The sequence below is a fragment of the Drosophila subpulchrella genome, chromosome X (assembly GCF_014743375.2).
Source record: "Drosophila subpulchrella strain 33 F10 #4 breed RU33 chromosome X, RU_Dsub_v1.1 Primary Assembly, whole genome shotgun sequence".
NCBI classification, from domain to species: domain Eukaryota; kingdom Metazoa; phylum Arthropoda; class Insecta; order Diptera; family Drosophilidae; genus Drosophila; species Drosophila subpulchrella.
The window spans coordinates 18,397,613-18,414,154 of record NC_050613.1 but is presented as its reverse complement, the minus strand read 5'-3'; the positions used below and the strand labels follow the sequence as shown (position 1 = coordinate 18,414,154).

Here is a 16,542-nt window from a genome sequence, read left to right as displayed (position 1 = left end):
GTAAACAGAGGAGTGGCCCCAGAATGTCCTTTGCATCGAACTGGAAATGAGTTAATCGAGTGGCTCTGCAGTTTTCCCATTTTTTGGGAGTTTAGTCAATTGAATGGTTTTCGTTTAAGCATCGAAAAGCACAGAAACTAATTAAGATTGATCAGATGTGGTGGGAGATTCCCTTGTTGGCTATGTTGATTGGTTTTGCAAAAGGATTTCTTATGTTTAACCATCCATTCTTATCCCATTATTTTCTGGTATTTTTATAGTAATTTTAAAATTGTTTCTTTTGAACTTAAGTCCCAATTAGTATGTTCTTCGGAAAAGCCACAAACTAATTAAGATTGATGAGATTTGAAAAGAGATTCCTTTTGCTGGCCATATTGATTAGTTTTAAAAAAGGATTTCCTAACCACCCATCCTTATCCCATTACTTTGTGGTATTTTTTCAGTAGCTTTTAAATTACTCTTATTATTTTCTGGTATTTTTCAGTAATTTTTAAATTGACTCTTATCAACTAAAGTGTCAATTAGTATTTGTTGAGACAGTTTTTTCCTTTGGCATTTCCAGTTTGCGCTGCCCTCCTCTCTTGGGATAATTTTCCATGCCCATTCTCATTTTCATTCTGATCATCGCTTAAACCCCCCCCTTACCCTCTTCTCCTCCTTTGGCTAATGAAAATGTTTTGCGAGTGTCTGAGATGCACATTTATAATTGAACAATTTACCAGTTTTCCTGGCCAGATTCAAAAATAACTTTATCAACTTCTTCCTCGACTTTTTCCCCTCGCTTCTTTGGCTGCAAGTCTAGTTTTGTTGGTAGGAAAACACTGGCAACATTGGCCACAGTTAACGCAGTTAAATATTTTCCGCTTAATTTAACAGGAATTTCAATTGACAGACGTGAGCACGAAGTTGTTGGTTGTTGCTGGTGTTGCTGTTGCTGTTGCTGCTGTGGTTGTTGGTTGCTGGTGTTGCTGGTGTGGTTGTTGCTGTTGCTGTTGCTGTTGCTGCTGTTGTCGTCTGGGCAACGCATGATTTATGCACTCACACTTGGCGAGAGGAAGAGGAAGAGATAGATGACTGCGGTTGCACCGCCGTCAATTTCCATTAGATGCTGACCTTGTCAACATGTTGCCGGGCCAGCAGCAATTGCAATTGCTTGTTGCTGCTGTTGCTGTTGCTGTTGCCGTTGCAGTAGCAACATTCGCTGCCAGCGTCGCTGCTTTGGCTCGCGTTAAGTTGACAATTTACTGACAAATGTGTAAATTGCATTTGATCTTGTTGCTGTTGCTGCGTTAATTTATGCGCCTGGCATTTCAAGGAAAAAACACATAAAAAAAGAAAAACCATAGGGGCGGAGGAGCAACAATAACAAAAGGGGCAGACAGGGGGCCACAAACACACATTCGCCATACAGCCACTGCAGCGTCGACCTTGATGGTCAACTTCCGCATTTTACAGTTACAGTTTGCCCATTCGCAGTTTTCCCAGGCAATGGGAATGGAATTTTCTTCGAGTGAGCGGCGGAAAACGTTGCAAATATCATTTGTAAATAAGCCTGTCATTGGTAACCCAGTTAGTAACAAAAAATCTAACACAAAAGGTTCATTAAGAAATATTAACAAAGGTAACAAAAGAAAATAAAATGATACCATGAATGGATAAAATATAAGAAAAGATCTAACCTGCTTTAAAAAATATTTTTAATTAATTTTTTTAGACTCATTTCGAAAGGGTATAATATGGAAATATTAAAAAAAAAAATGTAAATAAAAATATGTTTTTAAGTTCTGTATTTCTTATTTGCAGCATGACCATATGCTTATTTAAGGCAAGATCTACTTTTATCAGCTTTACCACAATTTTTGATTCCGGTTTGTTAAACAACTTTGCCTATAAAAAAGTATTTACCTGAGTAACAAAGTTACTACCATGTTTTATTTATAATTTAAACCTTTACTTATCAGAATACATTGTTTTGTTTCTTACAAATATTATAGATTTATGCCCAAGAAACCAAGTTCTTTCAAGGTAACTTAGATTTGAAAGGTTTTTAGTGCATTAATGATTTAATTATTTATTTATATTAAGAGATTTTGAAACTGGTACTCACCTTATGGGCTCTGATGGATGTGCCCTCTGAACAAACTAGTGTGACGTCCACCAGGCTCCCGTCTTGTAGTAATTGACTAAACACCCCTAACAGGTTGGATTGGTAATTGTTCCACCTCAAGCAGTAGTGCTCACTGCCCATGTCGGTGACAGCTTACGCTGCTGCAAGAATACAAAAAAGAACAGAGTGTGCAAGGTGTATAATTAATAATTAGTTGCGTTGGGGCTGGTGGGCAAAAGGCATTTTATTGAAAACAAGTGAGAATGACTCGACGCGACCCGCGACTCTCGACTCTCGATCGAGAATAATAATTTCTTAATTTGGTGCTGGGGCTACTGCTAATTGAAATTGCGTAATCAACAGCAGATACATGCACTCAGATAGGTGTATCTTTGTATCGGTATCTTTAGATGCAATTAATGCCAAAGCTCTAGCACAAATGCCAAACAAATTGCGAAATCTTGCCCAGGGTTCACAAATGTCACTGCCACCCAACAAAATATATAAAAAAAATGTGTATTTTCAGGGGGTTATATCTGCGGGTTGAGAGGCAATTGAGGGCGTGACTAGGCGTGTCACTGCGTTATTTCCATAACAAAATGCTGACTTTGCAGTTTCATCCAAGTTTTATTTTTCATATTTCTTGTTATTACATGCACAGTTTGGGCCACAAAAAATCAATAGTTCCTTTACGAATTTTATTTTTGTACTCTCTTGGGCACAAATATTCCATCAATATGTTATGCGAAAGCTTTGCCAGACGCTGCTTTCAATATTCTCAGACACTTTCGGCCTTTTACTTTAATTGGCAGTTAAGTTTTTGAGCCGGCTTTAACTGTCTCTCCGCAGATCGCGCCATCTGTTTGCATTAATTTGATGGCTAAATAATTAATCGGGCAGCCGACTGGACCCAGGCAATCAACGAAACGATCTGAAATTAGGCAGGGCCCCCACCTCAAAAAAAAAAAAAAAACAGAAAAAAACCAAGAAAGAAATTGCAAACGAACACCAAGCCCCAATGGTAACAGCAAACATTTCCGGCCAAACAACGCTGTTTTGATGGCTAACTGTCGCTGTTGTTGTTGTTTCCCCTGTTGGTGTTGGAAATCTCAGTTGCAGGAGAAAAAAAAAATGGCAAAAAAAACGAAATAATAACGAAGCAATAAACTCTGAATTTATTTCAACAAATAAAACTTTGATTTATTGCACTACGCACCGGGCACACAGCATGCAACGGATCTCGGTCCCAGCGCCCCTGGAAAACCCCTTTTCCCCTCCCCGAAAACAGACCCCCTTTATGCCCCCTTTATACCCCCGTGAGCCCCTGGAAGTGGAGCCCCTCGAAGCGATTTCGCAGCTCGATAACGATATTATAGAGGAGTTAGAATCTGTATCTGAGTATCTGAGGCCATTGCGATCGTAAAGCGTAAATTACGCATGCATTTTGTTATTTCCCCGTCCCTCTCGCTCTTTCCCCGGATTTTCCTCTAGGTGGAAAATTCGTGCGAACTTTCAGTGGGGCACACAAAACACTTGGCACTGCAAAAAAAAAAGGAATTGGAAACATAAAAATCGCCATTAAAATGGTTCCTTTTCCCGTTACCACTGGCTTATTTCATTTTCTAAAAAAATAATAGAGCTCTTTCTATAGCTTTACTAGTGCTTAAAGAGTTGTGGTTTCATTTGATCGGTATTATTCATATGACTTCCTTAAAATGGCTACTTTTTCTGAAGAGTTTGCGTTCCTACTAATTTCATTTTTTAAAAACAAATCAATTATTTCTATATGGCTTAAAAAATTGTATAGTCCTTAGATCAATTTTATGTAGGTGAGCTATTTAAAAGGCTCTTTTTTCTAAAAAGGTATTATAGGCATTTCATTATTTTATTTTCTATAAAATAAAAAACGTATCTATAGCTTAACTAGTGTTTAAGAACTTGTATTTTCAGGGGTTGAATATTATTTAAGCATTTAAATATTTTACAGAAGCTTGTTGAATATATTTTCAACATTTGAAGGCAGGCAACTCTTGCATTTCCATATTTCTCCACTCCTTATTGCAAGTGTGGTTTTTCTGGCTTTTGGGAAACTGTTTGTGTTTCCTTAACCTTTTCACAGTATTTCCCATTCAGTTAAAGATCGCACACACACACACACTGAGGAAAAGCCAAAATGTTGGCCTGGAAATTATGGCCCAAGTGGCAGGCAACACGCAATGGCTAAAGGTCGACACATCGGCAGCAGCAGCAGCAGCAGCACAGCAGCAACATCAGCAGCACAGCGGCAACAGAGGGAAAAACTTCTTGTTTCTTTTTTTAGCCTTTTTCCATTTGCATGCAACGGCAGGTCGACACTTAATTAAGAGAAGTTGCCAGTGGCCATGTTGCTGCTGTGCGGCAATGTTGCTGCTGCTGCTGCTGCTGCTGGCGTGTTGCTGCTGTTGCTGCTGCTGCTGCTGCTGCTGCTGCCCACGCATGATTTTTGAATTAGCGCTGTGTGTAGTAACAACAACTAATATAATTGACAGTTGTTGCTGCTGTGCTGTTGCTGTTGCTGTTGTCGCTGCTTTGCCTACGTGTTCTGTTGCAGACGTCAATGACTGCCTGCAATGCATGCTAAGTAGGAGAAATATAGACAAAAACCAAAAAAAAAAATGCAGCCGAGCCCCAGAGAAAGCCGCTAAAAAATAGCAGAGAATAAAGAAAAAATCTGCTGTGTTGCATGCAATTTGGGTCTGTTAATTGTTGTTGCTGCTGCGATTTATGCCGCTTGCATGCTAATTATGAGAGGGGTTTACAGAGAAAAAGACGGCCAAAATGGGTGGGTGAAAGGGGGAGGGGGTTGGTCAGGGGAAAAGGGGCAAGAAGGCTCGACCATTACTGACAACTAAATCAGTCAAATGATGATGGGCCGCAGCGGCTTCCTATAGAGTTTTCAGCCAAGTTAATGAGCAGCGTAAGACAGGCAGCCAGCCAGCAAAGGGGCCTCTTGGCCAACTGATCTCCCACAGTGCACAGTTTCTGGTCAAGATGCTCTTTTCGGTTCTCGGCTCATAGTTCCTAGTTCCTAGTTGGTTATTTTCAATTAAAGACCCCCGCCGCTGCAGGTTCCTAAACTCAGTCAGCATATGTTGCTGCTGTGCCCGCTGATGTTGCTGCTGTTGCTGCTGCTGCTGTTGCTACTGCAATGCCCGATGTTGCTGCCGTCGCTGGCCCAAAACTCATTAATATTGAAATTTGTTCGTGTGCATGAGTTATTAGCAATTTTCTAATTAAGGCTCCCTGACGAGCCGCCAACGATTCTTGGCCCCCCCTTTCGAAACCCCCTCCCCCCCTCCTTATGCTTGGCCGCTCACCTGAGGCGCCTGCCCCGCCCCCTTGGCCACCCCCCAATGTCACACCCACAAGAAGGCCGCCGTTTTGCCTTTCATGTTTCGTTTTTCCTGCTTTTATTACTACTTTTTTTCATGAATGCGTTTTTTTTTGCTCCTCAGCCACTGGAGAAATTTGCATTTGATTTATTTATTTATAAACTTAATTGCCGAGTGGTTTTTAAAGTGGGCGGGGCGGGTTGGCTGTATAGAGTGTGAGTTGTTAGCTAATGCCGAGAAGAATTACAAATTCAGCCAGATAAGAAGGGAGAATTGATTGGAGTTTAAACCTTTTCTTGGCGAATGAAAGGCACATTAAAAGGGGAGAATTGTGTAATAAATTATTATAAATTCAAAATTTAATTACATATATTTGTAAAATATATTAAACGACATTGGAATTCAATATAAATATATAAAAATATATATTCAATATTCATTACCTCCAAGAAAAATATATTATTCACAATTATTGACTCATACATTTAATGCACTAGCTCTATTATAAGCCCTTTGTTTGCTTATAGATTTAACCATAAGATACCATTAATTAATAATAATATTAATAAATATTTTAAAGACTTTCTCTGATTCCCTTGACTTTATACGAAAATATTTAAATAGTTTCCCAGTTTTAGGCAGTCCATCTGCTTTCTTTTATGACTGAGACTGCTAGCCCAATTCCAGATGGCAATCAAAGTCAAAGTCTGGTCACTGGTCACAAGATCAGACAATGATCAATGATGATCCCACCGATCCACCATATCCACTGGATCCACATCCACATCCACATCCACTGGATCCACCCAGGCAAAAGTCCAGCTCCAGAAGCCCACGCACACGCCATCAGCCCACAAGTGCTTGATGTTGCAGTTACCGTTGAATGTTGCTAGTTGCCAGTTGCTGTTGCCAGTTGCTGTTGCCAGTTGCTGTTGCCAGTTGCCGTTGCCGGTTGCATCCTTGGAGTGCTCTGCCAGTTCTTGTGGCCCACAGCTGCAACCTTTTGTGGTCCAGGCCAGCAGACAACACACTTGACTGATGAAGGCAAAGTCCCCGCCCGGCCACTTGTTTTCGCGGGCTAGGTGAACTGCGTGTGAGTACGCCTACGTGCGATGGCGGCACATTTTAAATCAAAAAGAAGGGCGCACGATGCAGTTCAGTTGAGTTCCAGTTGAGTTTCAGCTGAGTTGCAGTTGAGTCTCAGCTATGCCGCGCCTCGTTTTTCTCTCTACTCGATTATAATTGCGATATGAGGGGGAGGCCGAGGGGAGCGCGGGGTGACAGTCACTATGCACCGGAAAAAATATTCTTCTTTTCGTTATTGTACATTTTTACAAGCCAATTGAAAAAGCAAAGAATTTTAACTTCAACAATAAAAGTTTAAAACTAAATCTTGAAAATAAAAAAGTTAATACCTTAATTTTTTCAGAAAAAAATATTTTTTAAGTTTTATTTTAAAATTTTTTTAGAGGGACTACCCTCCTTTCAGTTTTTAAAACGTACACAAAAAAATTGAAAACATTTGCTCAAAAAAAGATCACTAATTTTATATAAATAGTAAAAAAAAATTTTTCAAATAAAAAAAAGACATATTTTGTGGATTTAAGTTTTATTAAAATCAATAATATTAAAATAACTGCCTTTTTGTTTTTTAAAGCCTTTTGAATAATCAAGAATTTGTTAATTAATATTTAATGCAGAACTTGGATCATAAAAATGCTAAACCAATACTTGAACCCATGCATACCTACATATTTTTTGTTTTTTTAATTTCATATGGAAATAAATAAACCATTTCATTGGATTGTGTTAATTCAAAGTGATATTTTTTCTATTAATCATAAACTTAAGATCTTTTAAAAAAAAAATTAAAAAATGTGTATAACAGCTGTAAGTAGGTATTTTTCCTCAGTGCAGGGGTGTTTGAGCTGCAAAACAGTTGCAATTTTGCTGTTGTTCGCGTTGTTTGAAATTCGCCGACACCGTTTGCGATTATCATAATGCTGCCTGCGCAGCTCATGTTGCTGTTGCTCTTGTGCTGTTGCTGTTGTCGATGTGAATGATGATTATTTTGATAAGTTGCGCAACATGTTGCTGCCGTGCTGCCTTGGTTTTCTTTTCCTTTCGCGATTTTCCTTGCCATTTCAGATGGGCATCTCTCCCCTTCAATGGCATCTTAATTGTTCCGCTGGCCGACCATCAACATTGTTGCCAAGGTGTTGCCCCCTCAAATTGCCGCTTGTCACTGTGCGGAAGTTGCAGCAGCAACTGCTGGAATAACGCGAGCAACAACTATGATTATAAATGCTTTTTATTGATTTATTAATCGTTGTCTGCTCACTGGTGAAAGGATTTCGCTCTGGGCCTTATCGCATAAATTTCCAAAGCGTTTAAAGCGGATCTCTGCCGCCTTTCCCGCGCCTTTCCCCGCTTTTCCCGCTTTTCCAGCTGCAGTTTCCTGCCAGCACAGCTTTCTATTGTTGCCTTGGCAAGTTCAAAGTGGCAAACGCTTTTGGCCAGCTGCTCTCTGCAGCTCCCACTTTAAATGCTGACCCACGCCCACACCCCTTAAAAAAAAAACAAAAAAAAAGCACACACACACCCACGACGGACAACAAAAAAAGGGATTGCTGCCTCGTGTTGCGTAAAGAATAAAAACAACAAAAAGCAGCCGCGAAAAAATGAAAGAAATATATGCAAAATTATTACCGAAAAATGATTAGGCTTAAGGAGTGTGTTGCAGAGCGTATGGTTGTTACACAGTAAAAAATACTGAGTATATGCCCATAACTAATTGCTATGCACTCAACATAACTCTATTAAAATCTGAGAGTAAAAAAAGTGTAGTTTTTTAAAGTAGCCCCTTTAAAAATTCTTTAAAACTAACCAAAAAATTGTTTACAAAAATGTTAGGAAATATAATTAATTACATCTTATCATCTAATATTTAATATAATATTAAACCATTAACAAACCATTCAACGCTTTTAACAAAATCCTTATTCCTATAAAAATCCCATTTTAAATTACCAATAATTATTTTAAAGGATCTTTAGAAATATAATTGATTTTTCAGCTGCATTTGTTGATGTTTCATCCTTTTAAGTATTATAACTTCTTTAAAGTAAAGTAGTTTCTCTTTGGACTTTAACTTCGTGTTGCATGTTGATTTTGGCTATGTCTATGAAGACCTCGTAGGCCTTAAAATTATTTGAAAGATGTATTATTTGGAATTGGCCATATATTGCGTGCTCTCTGCACCACATTAGCATAATTTTCGCGTTAATTTTCGTGCAGTGTGACCACAGATTGCTTTGTGTTGCTGCTGTAGCTGTTGCTGTTGCTGCTGCTGTTGCAGTGTTGCATTTGCAGTGCTGCCACCTACAATATGTATGGCTTAGGTGTCGCCTTTGTGGCACGAACATGACTTTTGGCGGCGCATGCGTGTTGCCTGGCAGTTTGTTGCCAGTTGCCTTTTGCCAATGCAGTTGCTGTTGCTGTTGCTGTTGCTCCACTGATTTACTGGCCATTGCCGTTGCTGTTGTTTCGTTTTTGGCCAAAGATAAGCGGGGACAAACAATACAGTTGCTGCTGCACAATTTGCAGTTATTTGTGGGACGATAAGCCACGGCAGCAGCAGCAGCAACGACAGCAACATCAACGCGGTACGGCAGCAACAAGTGCCGCTGCTGTTGCTGCTGCTGCTGCTACTGACATATTGCTGCCAGGCGCAGGTCAGCGGCAATTGAAAGGCAATTAAATCAGATGCCCAGACACAAAACGAGATCACTCACAAAAGTCCAAGTCAGAGTTGAGTGTTTAGTGTTTTGTAGTTTCGCAGTTTTGCAGTTTTGCAGGCAGAAACAGAAACAGAAACAGCCTTGAAACGAGACGATTGCTGCTGCTGTCGTTACTTTGGCCACAAAATTTATATTATTAGCCAATTGTTGCTGCGGTGCAGGCCATGATGAAACGGTTGCTGGTGTTGCTGCCGCTGCTGCTTTTTGCGTGTCGAATTTGACTATTTGTCGGGTTCTTTCTGCCGTTGTTTTGCTGCTGTTGCCATCGTTGCGCAATAATCATTTTCAATTTTCATATAAACATTTTGTTTCTTTTTGCGGCTGCAGCAGCAGCAGCAACAGCAGCACAGTTGTTGCCTTCACCTCGTTGCCGCAAATCGTTGCACGTTGCCATTGCAATTATTCGCCTGGCATTGCGACAGCGGCAACAGCAACAACGTGCCAAGACCACCCAATAGTCATTAAAGTTTAATAAGCTAGGGCTCAGTATTGCTGTTGCCATTGCAGCTGTGCGGCATTGGAATGTTGCTGCTGTCACAGAGGCACTGCTGATGCGTTCGGGTCACCAGCAACTAGCAACCTGCAACCAGCAACCAGCAACCAGCAACCAGCAATCTGCTAACTGCAATCTGCAGCATGCTGCGTGCCAGGCGGAAATGTTCTCAATTTCTCCTCTAAAACTAATCAACTTTAGTCAAAAGTTGACGGCAGTAACACCTGGCCAGAGATCTTTCGGCCAGGAAGTGGCAAATGTGGCTCAGAATGTGCGTAAAATGCTGCAGCAAGTGCAGCATCGGCTCGTGGCATAAACAATTTCCGGGGGGCTTTCAGCACGAGTGGCCCAAGACCACCGTCAGGTGGCCAAGAAAACAGACACACTTTTCCGGCGAAAAACAGAAGCCGTTTGGGACATCCTTGCAAGCAGTTTAGGCTAGACAGATTTAATTGCAACTGGTCGGGTGGCCACTTTTTGAGGTAAATTTAATTCACCATATTCCTTTAATATTATTTTATAGAGTATTTATTCTAAGTTTAACAAATTATATATTTTACCTAACATATAGGGTAGTGTAAATACCTCTTAAAGTAAACATTTTCCCAAGAGCAATCAACATGATCACCCATAATTGCTGTCATGTTGCACTGGCCACGTGCTCCATTTTATCAACATTTTCAACAACGATGACAACAGCAACTTGCAACCTGCAACCTGCAACACAAGCAGCAGCAGCAGCAGCATTTTGATATGGCACACGCAATGCTCATTTGTCCGCCATCTGCCATACACACACATATAGTTTTTGATAAATGCTTGCTGAGCCGCAAAAAAGATTTATGATTATTGCTTTGTAATTTGTGTTTAAAATATGTGCCGCCTTGTTGCCGCTGCTGTTGTTGTTGTTGTTGTTGCCGCCTTGCCGGTGCATAAAAATCAATTAGCAGCCCCGAAATCAAAGAAGCTCGGCCACCAGCAACAGCAACATCCACATGGGCAACAGCAACAGTTGCCTTGAGTGCATAAACAATTAATGTTGCCCGTTGGTCGTTGATGGCCTGCAGCAGCGCCACCTATCGGCAACCTTAAATTTGTTATATCCCAGGAGCTCCAATAAAGCGGTACAGTTGGCACAAGCTACATAGAGATCAGGTCAATATATTAGGAATAAATAGATCAAGTTTTGGTTATTACTTGTGCATATTTAAACTGAACTCAATTGCTTATTATAAGTACTTAAAAACCTTAAAATATTATTAAAATATGATGTGACTAATAGATTACTTTCAAATAATGCGTAAAAATCCGAAGCTTATGACCATATTTTGAATACTTTCAAGTTGCGTTAGGCTGCTGTGGGTCTAATCCCTTGTGTTTTGTCATTAGGCAGCTTTCACTGTACATGGGGGCCGCGCCGCTTGTCAGCTCTCTAAGCAGCCAATTAATGTTGCTGCCGTTGCAGCAACAACGGCAACATGTTGCATGCAGTGCAATTTATTAATGAGATTGCCCGGTTGATTACAAAAAGGCAAAAAGCGAGAGACCCATGCTGTTGTTGTTGTTGCTGTTGCTGTTGCTGTTGCTGCTGCTATTGCTGTTGCTGTTGTCGCACGCAGCAGCAGCAACATGTTGCTGTTGCCAGCGGGTGTTGCACATTTATTGAGCGCTTATTAGAGACTCCATCGTGCGTGCACCGCCCCGCAATCGACCCACACACCAAATTAGGTGTCAAATGACAATGGATGGGTGTGTGAGTGGGTTCACTGATAAAAAAAAATTGGATATTGAAAATAAGTATATAGATTGAATTCAAAAATTCGATATTCATATTTAAATGAAATAAAATAAATACAACAACTTGCATGATTTCATTTAAAAATATTTAAATTCGGATAAAAAATTTTAGATACGATATAAGTCATAATAACTTTAAGAATTTTATAATCTTCAATCAATAAAAAATATAATATAATATTGAAATCAAAGTTTAAATCTTTTAAAGTTAAAGTTATTAAAAATCTTGAAAATAAAATCTTTGAATTTTCTACTCATTATTTTTTATCAGTGTTGCATTGGCCGTTGGTTTATAAAGGGGAGGGGGCGTAACTGTTATAAGGAGGAGAAGGGGTGGTGTTTTGGGGGATTTTTCATATTTTTTTTCGGGGGTGTTGACGCGCAGCTGGCGCGTATTAAGGTCAAAGAGCGATCGCAATCGCAATCGGATCGTGTCGCCCAGCAGCTGTCAAACTCAATTCGCAATTCGACTTTGCCACATGCAAAGGTCAGTCGCTGCAGCTGCCACAAGATTTTCGACATTAACTTGCCACACACAAAAACACACACCCCCTATGCTGTTTTTTTTTTGCATTTTTTTTCTCGTCCGCTTAGCATCATAAAAATGTCAAAGCTGTATTTGCCCGCTTCTTGTTGCCGTTGTTGCTGTTGCAGTTGCAGTTGTCGCCCCTGTTGTTGCTGTTGCCATTGTTGTTGCCACGGTGGCGGCTAATTGGCGTGTCATTGGCTGGAACGCAGGCATAAATCTGTTATTTTATACTCGCCTTGTATGTGCAACACACACGGCGTATGAGTAATGTGAGCAAAAAAAACGGAACGGAACACAATAAATCGATGGCGAGAGGGGGGTGGGCTTAGAGGGTTTAGAACAAAGGGATACAAAATATATTTTCTTTGTTTTTTTACCAAAAAATAAAAACACTGACATTTTCTCATTATCTACCACTTTGTAGCCCTTATTTTATGTGAGAACAGAAGGGTTTTTTTATGTCATATTAAATATAATACTTCATTGCAGGTTTTTTAATTTTAATTTTTTTAAGCTTCTCTTTAACCTATTTTATTTTTCTTTAAATGAATATTTCCAAAAATAATACTTACACTTTATAAGAAACCGTAAATCCTTTTCCTACTGTTGTTAATTATTCCTCCATTTCACCATTCACTTTTATCTCTCCATCATCCAGCAATTTCTCATTTACCACTTTTCATCGCCCGCCTTGCCCGCCAATTACGACCGCTCTTAACCCCCTCAGTACCGCCTTAACCCACTAGACCCCCGCCCACTGGCATTCCCGCTGAGCCGACCAAATTAACCCACATCAATCACAATGCAAAAAATCTCCATTTTAATTTGAGCGAAACTTTAAGGAGTTGTGTCAGTTATTTTTAAGCCAATTTTCATAGCTAAAAATAAAAAATAGGAAAAGTCGGTGGAAAAGCGAGGCTAAAAATACCCGAAAACGGGAAGGTGAACGGAAAATCTCTGTCAAAATGCCTTTGCTCATGTTTGGAGTATATCAATCCGATTCGCCGTCTCGCTCTAGAAAAAGGATAGATATATCGCTCCCTCTCCCTCTCGCTCTGCTGTTGTTAATACAATAATGGAACGCGGTCTGTTATAATATTTACAGCTTTGAATTAACTAACGAGCTCAAAGCGAACCGGTTGCAGCAGCGGCAACAAAAGCAACAGGTGTTCAGCGGAACGCATGGAACTATCCGGAACAGGTTGGAACGTTTTGGAATCCGTTGTTATGTTGCACTCGAAAAAATGCATTTTCTAACTTTCTATCACTCTTTGCCCCAAAATGTTGTGATACAATAGATGTACTCTTGGTAGCGATTCGATGACATAAAAGTTCCAACAATGTGGTTGATGAGATTGATATGACTACCAAAAGAAATTTATGTATGGTAAATTCTAAATCTCATTTTTCCGTCCTAAAAAATCCGTGTTTTGGCTGGCATATTGCAAAGAAAGGTCAGAAAAAGTAGTGCCATACCTCGTTGAGCTCGTGGTTTAATTTCCTATCCATTGACATTCAAACCTGGAAATTTTTGATTTTTGCCATTTTTTGCAAAAATAGATGATGTAACCCCTTATGAAAAATGGGAAGATTGGTCAAAAAAAAAATTTTCCCAAAAGTGATGAGCATCGTTAGCATATTTAGCAAGCTGCTCAAAACAGTAGGTCTTTTAGCTGTACGCCTTGATTTGGCTGAACTACGATGAAAAAACGGAAAAAAATGTTGAATTTTTGACAAAATCTGAATCTCGTATTTTTGACGAAAATCTGAACCCATTTTTTCGCCCTTAAATTTCCGTTTTTTGGCTGCCATAACAAAAATATAAGTCAGAATGAGAAATGTAATACCTCGTTGAGCTAGTGATTTAATTTCCAATCCATTGACATTCAAACCTGAAAATTTTTAATTTTTGCCATTTTTCGCAAAAATAGATGATGTAACCCCTTATGAAAAATGGGAAGATTGGTCAAAAAAAAAATTTTCCCAAAAGTGATGAGCATCGTTAGCATATTTAGCAAGCTGCTCAAAACAGTAGGTCTTTTAGCTGTACGCCTTGATTTGGCTAAACTATAATTGAAAAACCGCAACAAAAAGTGGTATTTTTTGACAAAAATCTGAGTTTTGTTTCAGTGCATCTGCTGAGAGTCGAGCCTCGTGCCGACTTTCACTCATCCGACTGCCACACCCCCCGTGCACCAGATCCGCCCCGCCCCCCGATCCTCGCAAATCGCAAACCAACTGCCCACACGCTAATTGCGGCAAACAAAAACGCACGAACGGAACGCAATCGAGGAGGCACCAGATCGGACCACCAATGCAGCAGCCTCAGCAGCAGCAGCAGCAACTTGCAACTTGCAACCGTTGCTGCTGCAACTGCCACATGCAACATGCCACTCACCCAGACAGAGACTCATGCACCGCATTGGTACGGCGAAAAAAGGAATAAAACAAAAAAGTAGAGGAGAAAAATTCCCATAAACAAATAAACACTTGACTTGATTGTGGACGCGAGTTGGTTCAGAGACCAAAGCCTGGGCCATCGGATCGGGGGCTTCGATCGTGCCCCATTGTTATGGATGCGGCTTGCCCCGACTAAAACTGCAACTGCATCGGCAAATCAAATTATGTTTAATTTATGCCCGGCACAAGACTGCAAGTGGATCAAGTGCAGGAGGAGTTCTTGCCTGAGAGGTGATAATATCCAAACATTTGTTTATTCAAATATCTTACGCCTATAAAGATTGCATTTTATCAAATAACTTTTTGATAATGTATTCTATTTTTAAAGCATTAATTAAGGAAAACAAATTTAGAAAAGTACTCCCAAAAAGGAGCTTTTCAGTATATTCTTAAAAATGAATAGTAGATGTTTTGAAATAAAAATACAAACTGGTCTTAGAATTTCGCTAGGTAGTCATGTATATTAGGTTATGTTGGCCAAAGTAACACCAGTAGTCAACGCAAAATATTGACTTATAGACAATACTTCTTATTTTTGACAGAACCAACTACTGAAACTCCAGTCAAAGGTAGTTCCCGAAAGGTAAAAAAGTGTTTGGGCATTTAGCCATACGAAATGAACCGCCCAGTAGCCAAAGAGGCTGAGAAGGAAGCCCACGCCACATCATTCATGCCAAAACGTCACCAGGAACATGGGGCAACCACTGCGGCAGTAACTTAAACTGCACCACCAGTTGGACCACCACATAGCAATTATAAAGGTATATACACAGATGTATATGTATATATCTAAGGCTGGCCGTGGATCTGAGTTCTCTACTCCACTTTACTCTACTCCCCTTTTGGATTCCCTGGGATACTGCCTGCTACTGCCATAATTTCCATCGCCGGTCGTCGCCACAAATCTGCCAACATAATTTTGTTATTTCACTGCCACTTTGTTTGACGTGCAAATGTTTGGCTTTGGCCTCACTGGCCGTTTCTTTCTTGGTCTCGAGCACATCCTGGTTTTCGGATGATTTTTCAATTTGTGTGCCCCGTGTGCCTAAGACAAAACAATATATATACAAGAACAAGAAAAAAAATGCTGCGGTTGCAACCCGTTCCGCTGTGGTCATAAGTAACTTTAAATTATGATGAAAGTAATTTTCTGCTTCACTGGCGAACGCCGCACCAACTTTTAGTCAGCCTCAGTTGATTTACACCCCACAACGAGTGGAAAGAAATAAGAAGGTGGGCTCTAGGGCTATAGGACATACATACTATTGGGCGACAGAAACTGGCAACAATGGTCAAGTGTAAATTAAGTAATTGCCGGCAGGAGCAACTGTTAACCAGTAGATAACCGGTAACCAGTAGCTGCTACCGTTGTCATTAGTGACAGGCCAACACGGGAAAATCGAGGGAAGACAAAGGGCGAAAAGCCAGGACCGGGACTTCAAATGCCTCATAAATCATTTTGCAACACTGGAAACTAACGGGACACCAAGTACCACCCATGGAAATCTATGGTCTGCATAGAGCTTGGCTGTTTAAATTCTACAGGAAAGAAAATTATTACCAAAGTCTATCTTTAACTACTAGTTAGGAGGGGACCTATCTTTAAAAAAAACAAATATTAGGAATTTCAAAGATGCGTACTAGGATTGAATTCTTAAAACATTCAACCCTGAAAAAAATATATGTTGCATTGTAAAATGTTTAAAAACCTATAATGATTTCTAGTAATTTTTCAAGCTACAAGATTAACATGCTAATAAATATACTTCCCAAATAAAAAAGGCCAAGTCAAGCGGTATAACCCACAAGTTCCCTCCAAATTGCGACATTGTTAGCCATTAACAGCAATTCTCCAAGTAGTTGTTCAAATCTACATAATAATAATCACCCGCAATAATCTCGAAAACCGAACCCAATCCGAAACGGAAACGCAAAAACGCAAAACTAAAGACAAATTACTCACTCCCGCCCCCGCAGGCCAATTA

At 40.0% G+C, this 16,542-nt stretch overlaps 1 protein-coding gene across 4 annotated transcripts in view; it reads right to left on the bottom strand.

Annotated features, from left to right (window-relative positions):
* The window catches only part of LOC119558355 (broad-complex core protein), a 155,267-nt gene that overhangs the window by 59,277 nt on the left and 79,448 nt on the right, over nt 1-16,542 (bottom strand). For all 4 annotated transcript variants that reach the window (XM_037871857.1, XM_037871856.1, XM_037871858.1 and 1 more), the window contains one exon: nt 2,108-2,268. In XM_037871857.1, the coding sequence (XP_037727785.1) occupies nt 2,108-2,248 (141 nt within the window). In that variant the 5' untranslated portion in view covers nt 2,249-2,268. The remainder of the gene's footprint in view (nt 1-2,107; nt 2,269-16,542) is intronic.